Raw genomic sequence first — 12,207 nt, 5'->3', positions numbered from 1 at the left:
ATCATTAGAAAAGCATCGTCTTTTTATTTGAGCATATTAAGCTAAAGCAAAGTCATTCTGCTTGCTTGATGGACTGATTGATTTTTCTGATAATTAAAAATACAAAATAAACACAGTGGTAGTTAAAATCATGAAGGGTTAAAAAACAAATGCTTATTTCCATTGTGCTCCTGCAACGTGCAACAGACAACAAAACAATGGAACTGTGACATTATAATGATGGAGTGGCACAGCCTCCATGTTCCAAGCATTTGTCAAACAATAAATCTTTGAAGATACATCCCGGCTGGTTCGAGTTTAGGCTTGCAGGAAAATGATTTCTTTTTACAGCATAAAGAACAGAAGAAATGTTTTTAATCATCAAAGCATTAAAATGAAAATGTCCATTCAATGTCATTTGTTCAACGACCTGTTGTTGTAGCTGTGAGTGTATTTCATTGGCAGTTTAAAAAAAAAAAAAAAAAGATTTATGAGAAATTTCTCAATAAAGTTGGTCGTATCTGTCAGCCAGTAAAGCTTTCTGAAATAGTCCGACTCAGCATGTGTAAATGGATCAAGTTTCAAGATTACCCATACTCATTTGATTTGTGCCTTCTGGAGTTTATTATCATTGCCAGAGTAAACCTTAAATGTAATAACTGAACAGAAACAGCTGAACAAATTCTTCTGTTGCAGTTTTTATGCAACATTTAAGAGAAAAAAGAAATTTAAGTTTTCCACTCTTTGATTCATAATCTTTATTCTCAATCAGCACCGAATGAGCCATATATGTTGCACTCACTCACATTGTGAAAACTTTTGATCTGTCCATGTACCATGTAGCAGACAATGTAAAAGTGTAGCAAGTCCTGAGGTTTACATTTACTCATGCGGTTCGGATTAGATGTTGCATATTTTCAGCGTTGCACCTAAATCAACAGAAAAGCCAGGATAGAGAGGTTCAGTGAAGGTGGTCTGGCTTCGGTGCAGCAGCATCAACCTGTCGGAGTTGTGAACACTGAAGAAATCCAGCATTCCTGCTTCATAATCAAGGTGTACACCTACTCTGCGGGACCGAGCCGGAGGGATTTGGCCTTTGTGAAGATTATCGTGCCAAAATGTGCAGCCAGAAGGAGAGCAGGTTAATTTCCAGGACAGATGATTGTGGCCAAAACAGCAATCTTGCCCAGAACCCTTTCTTTTAATCCCTTTGTACGACACAGCCACCTCGACAATGCCACCATCCCACTCCACCTCCCAGTAGTGGTTGCCCTGTAGGCCCTTTTTGCACAGAGCTTGGTGATAGTAGGTGAATCTTTCATGGTGGTCAGGATGAGCCTGGTCCCTGTCACTCCACGATATCTCTCTGTTACATTTAGACAGGCTAAGAAATGCTGCTACTGTGTCGGGATCCACCTCCACTTCCGAGTCTGCAAGGGAAGATCAAAAACTCATTTAGCTGGTGAAACTCTCATGTACGTGCTGATATCTATGTAAAGTGTATTAACATCTCGCTTACTCTTGTATTTGGTCAAAACCTCTGTCCTTGATTTTATTTCCTCTTGCAGCCTTGGAATTTTTAACACTGATGAAGAGAAAAAACACAGCTCATTCTCTTTAAACAAATTACAGGGAATAGACTGATGATCGTAAGGTTTAGAAATCCAAACTGGTCATACTTACACAGATGTTCTTCAGAATAAAGTAATCTGTTCTTTTCTTTGTTGCACATATTTTTCAGTGTATCTTTCTGTGCAGTGACAAACTCTGTCAGTGTGTCAAGTCTTTCATGTGAGTGTGGGGATGCAGTCAGGTTTCCCAGGGCCTTGAAACCCTGCACAAGAAACACACATACAAAATGGTAAATCTTAGTGAGCAGCTGGAGGAAGGTTAGTGAGTCAGTGGCTCAAGCAGAAGCATTTACTGATGCATCAAAGAGAAGAGCGATGAACAATGCAATTGTTAACAAGTTAACTAGTGTAATGTCACTCCAGATCTGAAGGAATCCCTCCTGGTGGCCACATTTAACCCTATAACTACATCATGCTTACAACATGTCCGAATAAGGTTATTCTTGATATACACTGAGATACACTGCCTAAATGAAAGAAAACAGAAGATGTCCTCAAAGCGTGTCATCACCTGAAGGAACTGAATGGGATCCTCTGTCAGTGAGAGCTGGTTGAGTTTATCCTCTCTCCTCCTCAGCTCGGACACCTCTCGCTGCAGTTGCCCGAGGCAGCTGTTGGTCCAGTCCACCCCAGCTTTCTCTGCCCCTCCAACTTTCTCCCTCATCTCAGAACGCTTCCTCTCCACAGAACGGACGTATAAACGGATGTGCTCCACACACAGCCGCTCAAAGTCGTCACACGCCTCCCATGCAGCATCCTAGTAGGGAAACACACCTTTTTATGACTGCTGACATTTACAATAGTCCTATGGAACTTTACAGTTCCATTAATTATACGGCAACATATGATCAGTAACTTTTTTGTTTACAGTGTAAATTAAAGTTTTTTTTATATATTGTATAATATATGAGAAATATACATATGTCCGATACACAGAAGTAAATTCATTTTTCAACACATTTTAAACATTGCTTCTTACAGGCCCATGTGAATTATTTAAGTAAGAATTATTCTTTAGTTGACCTGCTCTCAACCTGGAGAAACGTGTAACAAAGCAAATCTGCCCAATTTTAAAGGAGTAGTTCGACAATTTGGGATAACTATAATATACATCTATTTCCTCTACTTGTATGACATCTTTGTGTACAAGAACAGCAGTTAATCCAAACTATACATTAATTATTTTTTATCAACATTTAATATTGATAATGATATATTGTTACAGTGATAAAGGACCGTTATGTTTGTGGTTGACACTCACTCTTATAGAGTCTGCAGCATGTCTCAGTTCTGCCATCTTCAACTTTGCACTCAGCACTCTGTCTGTGATTTCCTGCCTGGTCCTCTCCAGTTGTCTCTGTTAAAACACAAAGCGTCAGTCACAATAGGAAGCAAAGGCAGCAAATGATCTATCTCGGCATGGGGCTGAACTGAATTACCTCCATAGCACACTTTTCTGCTGCAACTGCCACAGTGTCGTGGTCTTTGTGTTCATCCATCACACACATCATGCATGTGAACTGCTGATCGGTGCGGCAGTAAATCTCCAGAAGTTTGTTGTGACGGCCACAGATACTTTCCTTGATCCTGGCTGAGGCCGGAATCAGACTGTGTCTCTTAAGCGGCGGCACCTCGAAGTGAGGCTGCAGGTGAGTCTCACAGTAAGAGGCCAAACACACGCGACAGAACTTGAAAGCTTTTCTTTTTCTCCCCGTGCACGCGTCACACTGAACATCACCAGGTGTAAAGCAGCTGTCACCATCATCAGCAGCAGCAGCAGCAATAGCAGCACTTGGCCCGGTTGTCTTCCTGTTTTCCTCCAACAAGTTTGACAGAAGCGTGTTCCTCTTCAGTACAGGCCTCGGGTAAAAAGTCTCCCTGCACTGAGGACAGCTGTAAGTTTCTCCACTGTTGTTATTTCTATCCCAGAAGCTATTGATGCATGTTATACAGTAACTGTGTCCACACGCGGTCGTCACGGGATCCTCCAGTAACTGTAAACAGATGGAGCAGTCGAACAGCTCTTGATTGTAAGCCATGTTTTCCCCCCTTAGACTGACGGAGTTAGCTTCAGTTCCTCTGAAGAAGGAGTGGCTTGTTGGCAGTTTGTTTTCTGTATCGCACTCACAGTAACTGTACGGACTGATCTGTGTCAGTGCGGAAGTCAACAATGAACCTGTGTCAACCCTCCCTCAGGCTTGTCTCAACAACCTCCAAAAATGCTCCAACGTTTCTTTTTCATTGTTACATTCAGAGATGAGTCGAAAGTGTCAGTGTCTTTCTTTTTTTCCTGTTTAAACAGTGGTGCTGTGAAAGTCTACAGTCCTGAACTTTGTCTCTGTCGCTGTTGTCTGAGGACAGAGGGAGCATTTAGGGCAACACCACTGTATGTCTGCCAGCTGATTTCTGGAGATATTTTGTTCTGTTATGTACTGTGTTTATCATTTTATGACAGAACTGAAGAGGCAACGAGCAGAGGGATGGCATTTAAAATATCTACCAATGCAGATCTCATATATATCTTTTAAATTGTTGTTGACTGTTGAAAATGTTGGAGAAAAAAAACCCAATAGACTTCACAGGTGTAATATCCTTAGTAAATTTCCCCATTTTTAGAGGTTAGTGTAAAGTAATAACTCTAAAACAGCTGATATGTTTTATCTTATATTTGATCCTATTCTGACTTGACAGGTTTTCAACAGTGCATTTGCGCTAAAGCCTAATCAATATCATTGCATGGTATTGAAATCCAAACACATTCATATACTTTACCATCTCCATATAATGAAATACATAAAAACCTAAAAAGTGTAGTAACATTTTAAATATGCAGACAGTAAAAACAGGGACATTTCAAAGAGGAAATAAAAAATAAAATAAAATGGACATACAGTAAAAAATAAAAATATAGAAGTATAATGTAAAGTTGCTTTGATGATTATTTATTATTCAAGTGCTGTATGTACAAGAGCTGTATTGTATATTGTTTCAGTATACTTTTAAGTATTTCCTTAGTCAATAAATGTCAATTTCTCATACATGGAACAGCTTTCACAAAGAAAAACACCTCTGGCCCAGAGCACAGAGGCATAAAAATGTGTTAAACAACAAAGCACACTGATACACCATATAATGAATAACAGATTCTGAGATAGCAGCCGTGAAATGCAATGTACAATGTGCCAATATTACACTGGGATTGTTTCTCTTTCTCTGCCTCTCTCTCTCTGTTTTTCTTGTGACAAAACATTTAAAAACTAACATGAACCGAATGCACTTATTTACTTGTAGCGCAACTAGTTACATAGTTACATATTTTGCCAGATGCATTTATTTGAACTGAAAAAACCCCAACTCCAGGAAATTTCACTGCAAGTAACCAAACTGAGGTAAGCTAACCAGTAATAACAACTGATCTTGACATGCTTAACACTGTACAAAGTACAATGCCTGTTTACTTTGTTGTGAGTATCCTAACAGAGGCTCCTCTGGAGACCATGAACCCAGGGTACAGAGGCTTGGAGAATGTGGTCTGCATTCTGTGAAGGAGCATCATCTGACCAGAATCAGACACACTGTAGAAGGACAAGCTCCCGGCCTTATGGTTCAAATACACTCCTACAGTAGAGGAGCAGGGGACGGATATTCTAGTAGTGATTCCATTGTGCCAAAAACTGCAAATGGAATTTGAAAGGGAAATGCACCAGGACTTATCTGTGTATCCAAAGCAACTTTCCTGCAGCTCTGCCCCTTTGTAGCACACAGCGATCTCAACCCTGGGCCCCCTCCATTCAACTTCCCAGTAGCAAACTCCAGATAAACCTTCAGTGCACAAAACTTGATCATATTTTGTAAATCTGTCTGGGTGGTATGAATGACGCTGAGCCTTTTTAATCCAGGTTATCTTGCTGTTTCCCTCAGAAAGTATTAAGTTTTCAAATGCTGTGTTGGGATCCAAACTGAGGTGGTAGGAATCTGAAAGGTAGATGGAAAGATAGTTAAAAGAAATTATCATTCAGTGTGACTAGTGAAGTGCATTGGAAAGAATGTGTTTATGCCAAAATACAGTGACCACTTACACAGAAGGAACTCTTGTCTTGTTTTAGGATCAGGATCATCTTCAATTAAAAATAGAAAAAAAACATCTCACACCAACATCAATCCCAGTAAATAAACAGAAATGAGTTTAATAATGGTATTTTCTTACTTGTCACTGTTATTTCTGCAATAGCTTTTGCAATGTTCTCCATTTTGTCTCTTAAATCAGAAATGGCCTTTGTCACAAAGTCAAAAGATGTGTGCAGGTGGATGTTGAAGTCTGAAGACACATCAGGTTCTGGACAGTCAAAAACTGACTGGCAGCTCTACAAACATTTAAAAACAGAAACACAAAATGAACTGTAGTTTCCTTACCACTACTTTATCTGATCGATCTGTTTTGTGTCTGTGTACCTGCAGGAACTGAATGTGATCCTCCGTGTGGGACAGCTGCTTCAGTTTATCCTCTCCCATCCTCAGCTCAGAAATCTCCTTCTCCAGCTGATTCATGAGTGCCTCCGCTCGGCTCATCGCAGCCTTCTCTTGAACACTGATTGTCTCCTTCACCGCACGTCGGCTTTTATCTGCCATCTGCACAATTTCAGCATAGGCTTTCTCATTCTGATCGGCCGCTGCATCTGCAGTACACTGACAGTACAAAGACATTGAGAATAATCTTAGTTACTGTAAAAAGAAATGTATACAGGACACATGCATCACGTATAAGCCAAGAAAAAGTAGGAAGACAATTCACCTTCAGTGCTTTCATTTTCTGTCTCAGCTCCCGCAGCTGCTTCTCTTTCTCCTGCATCCCCTGCTGGTATCTTTGTTTTTTCTTTCCAAATTGTTTCTGAAAATAAAATCATGTCATTTTACCCCTTTGTTCACCTTCGATTTTCAATACAATTTTACACTTGACAGATATGTATATAGATATACAGTAATAAACCATACAGTATAAATCTCCCTGTCATTAGTAGAAAACAACCTTTAAACCAATTGTAAAATTATATTTGAATTTAATTTCACAGGAATATGATTGACTGAAGACTTTCAAGCACAAACTGGGGCCAAAAATAAATGTCCTTACTTGTCTCTCTTTCCTCTCTGCTGCAGCCGAGAGAGTGTCATGACCTTTGTGGTCATCCATCACACAAAGCAGACAAATGCATTGGCCATCACTGCGACAGTAGACCTCGAGCAGCTTGTCATGCTTAGAGCAGATCCTCTCTTGTATGGAAGCATATACTTCCACCAGCTTGTGTCTTTTGAAAGCAGCAGACTCATAGTGAGGCTGCAGATGAGTGGCACAGTAGGAGGCCAGACACACCAGGCAAGACTTGACAGCTTTCAGCCTCCTCACAGTGCAGAAATCACACTCCACATCCCCTGGACCGACTCCATCCTTTACATGGGGTGTGGGTTTCTCTGGCCCCGACATTTCCCCCATCAAGTCAGCTAGCACTGTGCTCTTTTTGAGCACAGGTCTTGGTTTGAAAGTGTGTCTACACTGGGGACAGCTGTAAACACCACTTTGGTCCTCTTCGTCCCAGTAGGCATTCACACAATCCATACAGTAGCTGTGGCCGCAATGAAGGGTCACAGGGCTCTTCAGTACATCCAAGCATATCGAGCATGATAGCGGACCTGCCGCCCAGCTTTCAGCCATCTTCACCACAACACTTTCTAACTTTCGTTTTCTCTAAAACGAAAATAGGAGTGCCTTCCCTTATTGTCCTGAAGTTAATGTTGCCCCAAATACATATGCTTATAGAATACATTTATAAATGTACAGGCAGCGTATGTCACCCTTTAAAATTCGTTTGTGAGAAGTCGAGTCACTTATAGTATTTAAGGGACCAAAGCAACGAGACAATGTAGGAAACCAAGGAAGCAACGGAGGAAACAAGTAGATGATTAACATCCGAGATTTGAGTGGAACGCGAGATTTCTCTGGTAACCAGGGAGACGACGGCAGCGTTTGGTATCTTTGCAGAGAGGAAGAGGCAGTGTTGTGTCTCCTCTGGTGATGTTTATGTTTTAGCAGAGAGTATTTGACACGATGGACCTACCGGAGACGATCAGAAGACGTTTAGAAGACTTCTCTCGGAATGTGTTATTTGACCAGAGCCGGTCTGAGCCTTTTTCAAAGGAAAATGACACGTTTTTGCCACACGGTAAGTTCAACCCAATCCACAGCTAACGTTATGGACGAATTAGCTCGGATGTTAATGCAGCTAACTAGCGACAGGGACGGTTGTACTGGGCTGTGTTTGTCTCCAATGTAGTTTTACACTAGTTGTTGCTGATATTGGGCTCTTAAAATGTTGCCTTTTTGTGGTTTGTTTGTTATTAGACAAGCGGGTTTTGTCAAGTCTCCACCTCCAGATGTCTCTGTACTTTAACATGTGGTTCTTCCCCTTGTGGTGGATCAGTGAAATTGTAATGCTGCACCTCAAGGTAAGGCACAACAAGAGAAAGTGACATAGGATGTTAATGTGAAATACTGCTAATGTTTCTTTTTTAAATACATAATCGGACAGTGAAAAAACTGTGAAAACGTAAACATCGGGGTCGCCGTCATTATACTTAGGGTATATTTAGGATGGTAATAATTACATTCACCAACTAAAATCAAGATAGATTTAGCCCTCAACACACACTTCATATTGTCAGACTACAGTACATGACCATTGTGGTCGATCCTACTAGTTGGCTCCTCGAACAGATAGACCTGTATGTGCACTTCTGTTTGAACAACAAACGCAAATTATTTCACCACCCTTAATATATTTTGGGAGTAACATTTAAATCCAAACCTTTGTAGTACTCATGAGAAAAGTATCAGTTACCAGAAAAAGAAGCTGTGATATTTATGATATTTAAGTGTGCAACAAAGTGATTAAGTGATACCTGATGGGCCGATGTAGGTATTTATTTTTTACTGGCATTAATTGATATTGCCAGGAGTAGACCTGGAAACAGGTTAGAACATTAATTAAAATTCAGTTCATTTAACTCCATTGTTGTGATTTCTTCCAGTATCCTGCCTTGCCAGACTACTACAAGTTCATCCTTGTGACTGTTCTCATCGTGATGACTCTGATAGAAGCCATTAGACTTTATCTCGGTTATGTCGGGAACCTGCAAGAAAAGGTGGTGCATCACGTATAAAGATATAGTTGATTTAGAGACACAACACAAACACAAAACAAGAGGACATTAATTCCAGTGAATATAAGGCAGAGATTGTAATTCATGTCATGCTTGTGTTTGTGGAAGGTCCCAGAGTTGGCTGGATTTTGGCTCCTGAGCATCCTGCTTCAGTTTCCATTGATCCTGTTTCAGCTCTTTAATGAAGCCATTCTCATACAGCCCCTGGAGAGAGGTGTTCACATAGTTCTCGCTATATTCATACTAACACAGGTATGTATACATTCCACTTAAATACTGACTTGTGTAGTTCAACAATTACCAAACAAACCAATGCATGTACTTATTTTTGGTAGGCTATATTATACATGTTTTCAAGCTTTCATTATTTTGTGATCATTGCTGATTTAATCTAAATGTTTTTCTTTGAAAATTTCTGTTCCTGAATGTTATAGGCCCTCTCTGGTTTTGTGGCGCTCCGGGACATGGTCAGACACACAGAAACCCAGTTTCATCTCAGACAGTTTCACTAAATTCTGAATGTAACTTACGTGCCACATCTCGACACACCAGGACATGTCCTTACCTTACACCACCCAGACACAGAGGCCAACAACAAAAATTATATGTCACTTTTTATATTGAGTGCAGTACATGGGTTATTTTCTGCCCACAACTGATTATTAAGGAGAAAAATGTTTGACCATATTTATTTTTGTATTTTATTCACATTATATTTCATTGTATTGGATTGTATATGTATTGGATTGCATTGCATTGTTATTTTTATAGAGTTGCAATAAATAAAATCTATATAACACAGAGCCTGTGTATCATTTATTAGGCAGCTTATATACTGCATCATTGACTGTTTGGTGGTGTGCTCTGAAAAGTTTTATCATCAGTAAATCTTGTGCTTACCAATATCAAGACTAAGCACAAAATATTAGGATTGTAATTAAAAGTAAGCAAAAATATCAGTTTTTATAGTTAATATCAATTTTTATCAACATTTAAAGAGGACATATAATTAAACATTAAACAAAGATTGCCAATGGATAGTAATTATTAATTGGGATTTGACTTAACTCCTTCTGTCCATACAACACAAGTTTGACCTGCGTCATGAGGTCAGTATAAACAAGGTAACAGAGCAGTGTTATCCCTGCATATATGTTGTTTCACACACCTGTTGAAATTCTAGCAAAAAATATAATCCTCTTCACTCATGAATGGAAATTCTCATCACTGGCCAGAGAACAGAGAATAAAAATCAACCTGTAGTTCCCTGATTCTAAATGTTGCTCCCTACATTGGGGCAGACTGCGATGGTCTTGTGACCATTGCCTCTTGTGGATCCATTCTTATTTGGCTTTCTCTACCAAAGTGATGGTGCCTGATGCCCTTCGCCTGAAGCCTCCTCAGGGTGTCACTGTGTGGATGAGGAAGTTCCATTGTCAATATACCTGAAGGCTTTGACACAGGGGGTAAAACACCCATATGCCTTTTGTCTTCACAAGTCTCTTTGCCAAGTCTGAGGAAATTGAAAAAGGATAAGGAGCACAGAAGACCTTTGAAAGACCATAAAAATGAGGTAAAATGCTTAATGCTCGTCTTATCACCACTGCACAAAGATTGTGTTGTGATCATAAATGCTTAACACCAGGGCTTATGTCCCAAACAATGACCTTCAATGGCAACCTGAGCATTTAACAGAAAGAGAATGAGATAATTAGAGAGTGTTCAAGAGGATTAAAAATGAATTAACCTTTTTCCTCCTTGGTCTGTGGCCCTTTGCACAGGCACAAATAAATTGCTGTGTGATTTCGTTTCTCTCACGGGGATGTCGTGGGTGAGATCTCTCTGGTTCTGCTCTCCAAGCGGTATACATCTCAACAGGGTCAAACCCACTGAATAAATGGCAAGATCAGGTAGAGAAGAGGTGAAGTTAGTGATACATAAAAAAAACGTACATTCTTATAATAAATGTGAATATCAAAAAACAACCTGAGGGATCATCTTCCCGTTCCCCATTCTGCCGTTTGGTCTTGGTTGTATCTGCGTGTGAGGTGGAGGACTCCTCAGGCACAAAGTAACGTTCTGAGACCCGTAAAGAATTTCTGTCTCTGTAAATATACCGGCTGTTGAAGTTGTCATTGGTGACACTTGACAGCAGGCGCTTTGTTGGAATAATGTCTGGAACCATCTTAAAGCACATGGATGACCTGCCACAAACATTAATTTAATTAATACAATTTAATTTAGTAAATCTGACCATACTTCAGCATTTAGTTATCTACTATCTATTTAATAGTAACATTTCACTGTCAGGTTTACCTGTGGGGTGTTCTAAGGGAAGATGGATGCCCTGAAAACGGTAAACAAAAGTTACAATTTGGGGAAGGCTCGAGTTGACTGATAGATGATGGAACTTTAATTCAGTTCCATCTGAAGCTGTACTGTAGATGCAGACAAACCTCTGTAGACTTTATAGGAGACGAAGGGTTGTTGGGGGTAGTGATGCTGTTGGTGGATGGGATGTATGACATTCGGTGAAGGTGGAATAAGAGCACTTAGGTGCAGTAGCTGAGACGAACATCTCCAGTGTCCTGTATCCATCCCCAGGTCATCTGTGAAAGCAAGCCAAACACACCATTCACTGCTACACAAGACCTTTCCTTATTCAGTGATGGATGAAATATTCATCGCTTTCCCCTCAGGAGACTATCTACTTAAAATATAAATAATTAGAAGTCATAAGGCAACATGATTAACCTTACAAAATATGGCACTAAATTAATCGTACTAGTGAATTAGACAATGGGCATATAAGGGCAATTTTTAGAAAAGCCTAACCTCCCAAAAAAAAAAGGTTACCTGTGTGAGTTGACCCAGCTGTGAGATGACATGCCCTGCGATGCAGGTATGCGGCCCTCATGTTTTCCAGAGAGTCGTCCTAAAGAACAGAAAAGATCCCAAAATCTAAGTCAAATTACAGATTTTGTTCCATTTCTTCAAGCATTACAAGAACTTTCTCGTATTAAATAAAATTGAGTTGAGTACGTGAATACATGTTCATGGCTGACCAATAATGTGTCAGTATCGGTGACCTAACAGTTTGGTGGGGATAAGGTGACTATGAGGGAATTCAATCTCTTTACCTTGACAGGTTCACAGCCCTGCCACAGTGTCACCTGACTAACCTCGCCAGAGTGAGTGGTGGAAGGAGGAATCCCAGCTTTTTTCATCAGACTATTTACCTTCACAAAGAAAGAAATATTAATAGGAACATCTCAGGAAATCTTACTTTTTTGTCTGGCTGGCTCTGTCCCTTAAACATATTCACTCTCTCTGCTTCATACCTGCCATTTTCTCCTGTGCCTTCCAATCCTCTCTGGGATGCTCT

At 40.1% G+C, this 12,207-nt stretch overlaps 4 protein-coding genes across 4 annotated transcripts in view; 1 reads left to right on the top strand and 3 right to left on the bottom strand.

Moving 5' to 3' along the window:
• Nucleotide 1: 1 nt before the first annotated feature.
• LOC111661759 (E3 ubiquitin/ISG15 ligase TRIM25-like) lies at nucleotides 2–4,369 on the bottom strand. Its single transcript, XM_023415420.2, has 6 exons — nucleotides 3,050–4,369; nucleotides 2,872–2,967; nucleotides 2,122–2,367; nucleotides 1,663–1,813; nucleotides 1,499–1,564; nucleotides 2–1,409 (listed from the first exon to the last, which is right to left on the bottom strand). The coding sequence occupies exons 1-6, from the start codon at nucleotides 3,647–3,649 to the stop codon at nucleotides 880–882; spliced, it is 1,689 nt and encodes a 562-aa protein (XP_023271188.1). The 5' UTR covers nucleotides 3,650–4,369; the 3' UTR covers nucleotides 2–879.
• Nucleotides 4,370–4,531: 162 nt separating this feature from the next.
• LOC111661761 (E3 ubiquitin/ISG15 ligase TRIM25-like) lies at nucleotides 4,532–7,549 on the bottom strand. The gene is made up of 6 exons (XM_023415421.2): nucleotides 6,739–7,549; nucleotides 6,403–6,498; nucleotides 6,063–6,296; nucleotides 5,818–5,974; nucleotides 5,690–5,728; nucleotides 4,532–5,585 (listed from the first exon to the last, which is right to left on the bottom strand). Exons 1-6 carry the CDS (start codon nucleotides 7,315–7,317, stop codon nucleotides 5,065–5,067), a joined length of 1,626 nt encoding a protein of 541 aa, XP_023271189.1. The 5' UTR covers nucleotides 7,318–7,549; the 3' UTR covers nucleotides 4,532–5,064.
• Nucleotides 7,550–7,607: 58 nt separating this feature from the next.
• Nucleotides 7,608–9,623, top strand: tmem17 (transmembrane protein 17). The gene is made up of 5 exons (XM_023415427.2): nucleotides 7,608–7,825; nucleotides 8,005–8,108; nucleotides 8,691–8,804; nucleotides 8,931–9,074; nucleotides 9,257–9,623. Exons 1-5 carry the CDS (start codon nucleotides 7,711–7,713, stop codon nucleotides 9,332–9,334), a joined length of 555 nt encoding a protein of 184 aa, XP_023271195.1. The 5' UTR covers nucleotides 7,608–7,710; the 3' UTR covers nucleotides 9,335–9,623.
• agbl2 (AGBL carboxypeptidase 2) overlaps nucleotides 9,605–12,207 on the bottom strand; it is an 8,201-nt gene continuing 5,598 nt past the window's right edge. Inside the window, exons 12-18 of the mRNA XM_087176395.1 lie at nucleotides 11,963–12,061; nucleotides 11,679–11,757; nucleotides 11,279–11,431; nucleotides 11,139–11,169; nucleotides 10,809–11,026; nucleotides 10,570–10,711; nucleotides 9,605–10,335 (exon numbers count right to left, since the gene is read on the bottom strand). Coding sequence (XP_087032521.1) covers nucleotides 10,110–10,335; nucleotides 10,570–10,711; nucleotides 10,809–11,026; nucleotides 11,139–11,169; nucleotides 11,279–11,431; nucleotides 11,679–11,757; nucleotides 11,963–12,061 — 948 coding nt within the window. The 3' untranslated portion in view covers nucleotides 9,605–10,109. The remainder of the gene's footprint in view (nucleotides 10,336–10,569; nucleotides 10,712–10,808; nucleotides 11,027–11,138; nucleotides 11,170–11,278; nucleotides 11,432–11,678; nucleotides 11,758–11,962; nucleotides 12,062–12,207) is intronic.

The sequence above is a fragment of the Seriola lalandi genome, unplaced genomic scaffold (assembly GCF_002814215.2).
Source record: "Seriola lalandi dorsalis isolate HSWRI2012SDOR001 ecotype SW California unplaced genomic scaffold, Sedor1 jcf7180002054553, whole genome shotgun sequence".
Taxonomy (NCBI): Eukaryota; Metazoa; Chordata; class Actinopteri; order Carangiformes; family Carangidae; genus Seriola; species Seriola lalandi.
The sequence above is the reverse complement of the archived record's forward strand: the minus strand, read 5'-3'. Positions and strand labels throughout refer to the sequence as shown.

Excerpts from the sequence above, each read along its gene's own strand:
- LOC111661759 (XM_023415420.2), bottom strand. The coding sequence starts at position 3,649 with ATGGCTTACAATCAAGAGCTGTTCGACTGCTCCATCTGTTTACAGTTA. Across the intron at positions 2,968-3,049 it reads CAGAAAAGTGTGCTATGGAG|AGACAACTGGAGAGGACCAG; the intron begins GTAATTCAGTTC and ends GTGTTTTAACAG. Across the intron at positions 1,565-1,662 it reads TTATTCTGAAGAACATCTGT|TGTTAAAAATTCCAAGGCTG; the intron begins GTAAGTATGACC and ends TCTCTTCATCAG.
- LOC111661761 (XM_023415421.2), bottom strand. The coding sequence starts at position 7,317 with ATGGCTGAAAGCTGGGCGGCAGGTCCGCTATCATGCTCGATATGCTTG. Across the intron at positions 5,975-6,062 it reads ATCACATTCAGTTCCTGCAG|AGCTGCCAGTCAGTTTTTGA; the intron begins GTACACAGACAC and ends AAATGTTTGTAG. Across the intron at positions 5,729-5,817 it reads TGCAGAAATAACAGTGACAA|ATGATCCTGATCCTAAAACA; the intron begins GTAAGAAAATAC and ends TTTTAATTGAAG.
- tmem17 (XM_023415427.2), top strand. The coding sequence starts at position 7,711 with ATGGACCTACCGGAGACGATCAGAAGACGTTTAGAAGACTTCTCTCGG. Across the intron at positions 7,826-8,004 it reads TGACACGTTTTTGCCACACG|ACAAGCGGGTTTTGTCAAGT; the intron begins GTAAGTTCAACC and ends GTTTGTTATTAG. Across the intron at positions 8,109-8,690 it reads TTGTAATGCTGCACCTCAAG|TATCCTGCCTTGCCAGACTA; the intron begins GTAAGGCACAAC and ends GATTTCTTCCAG.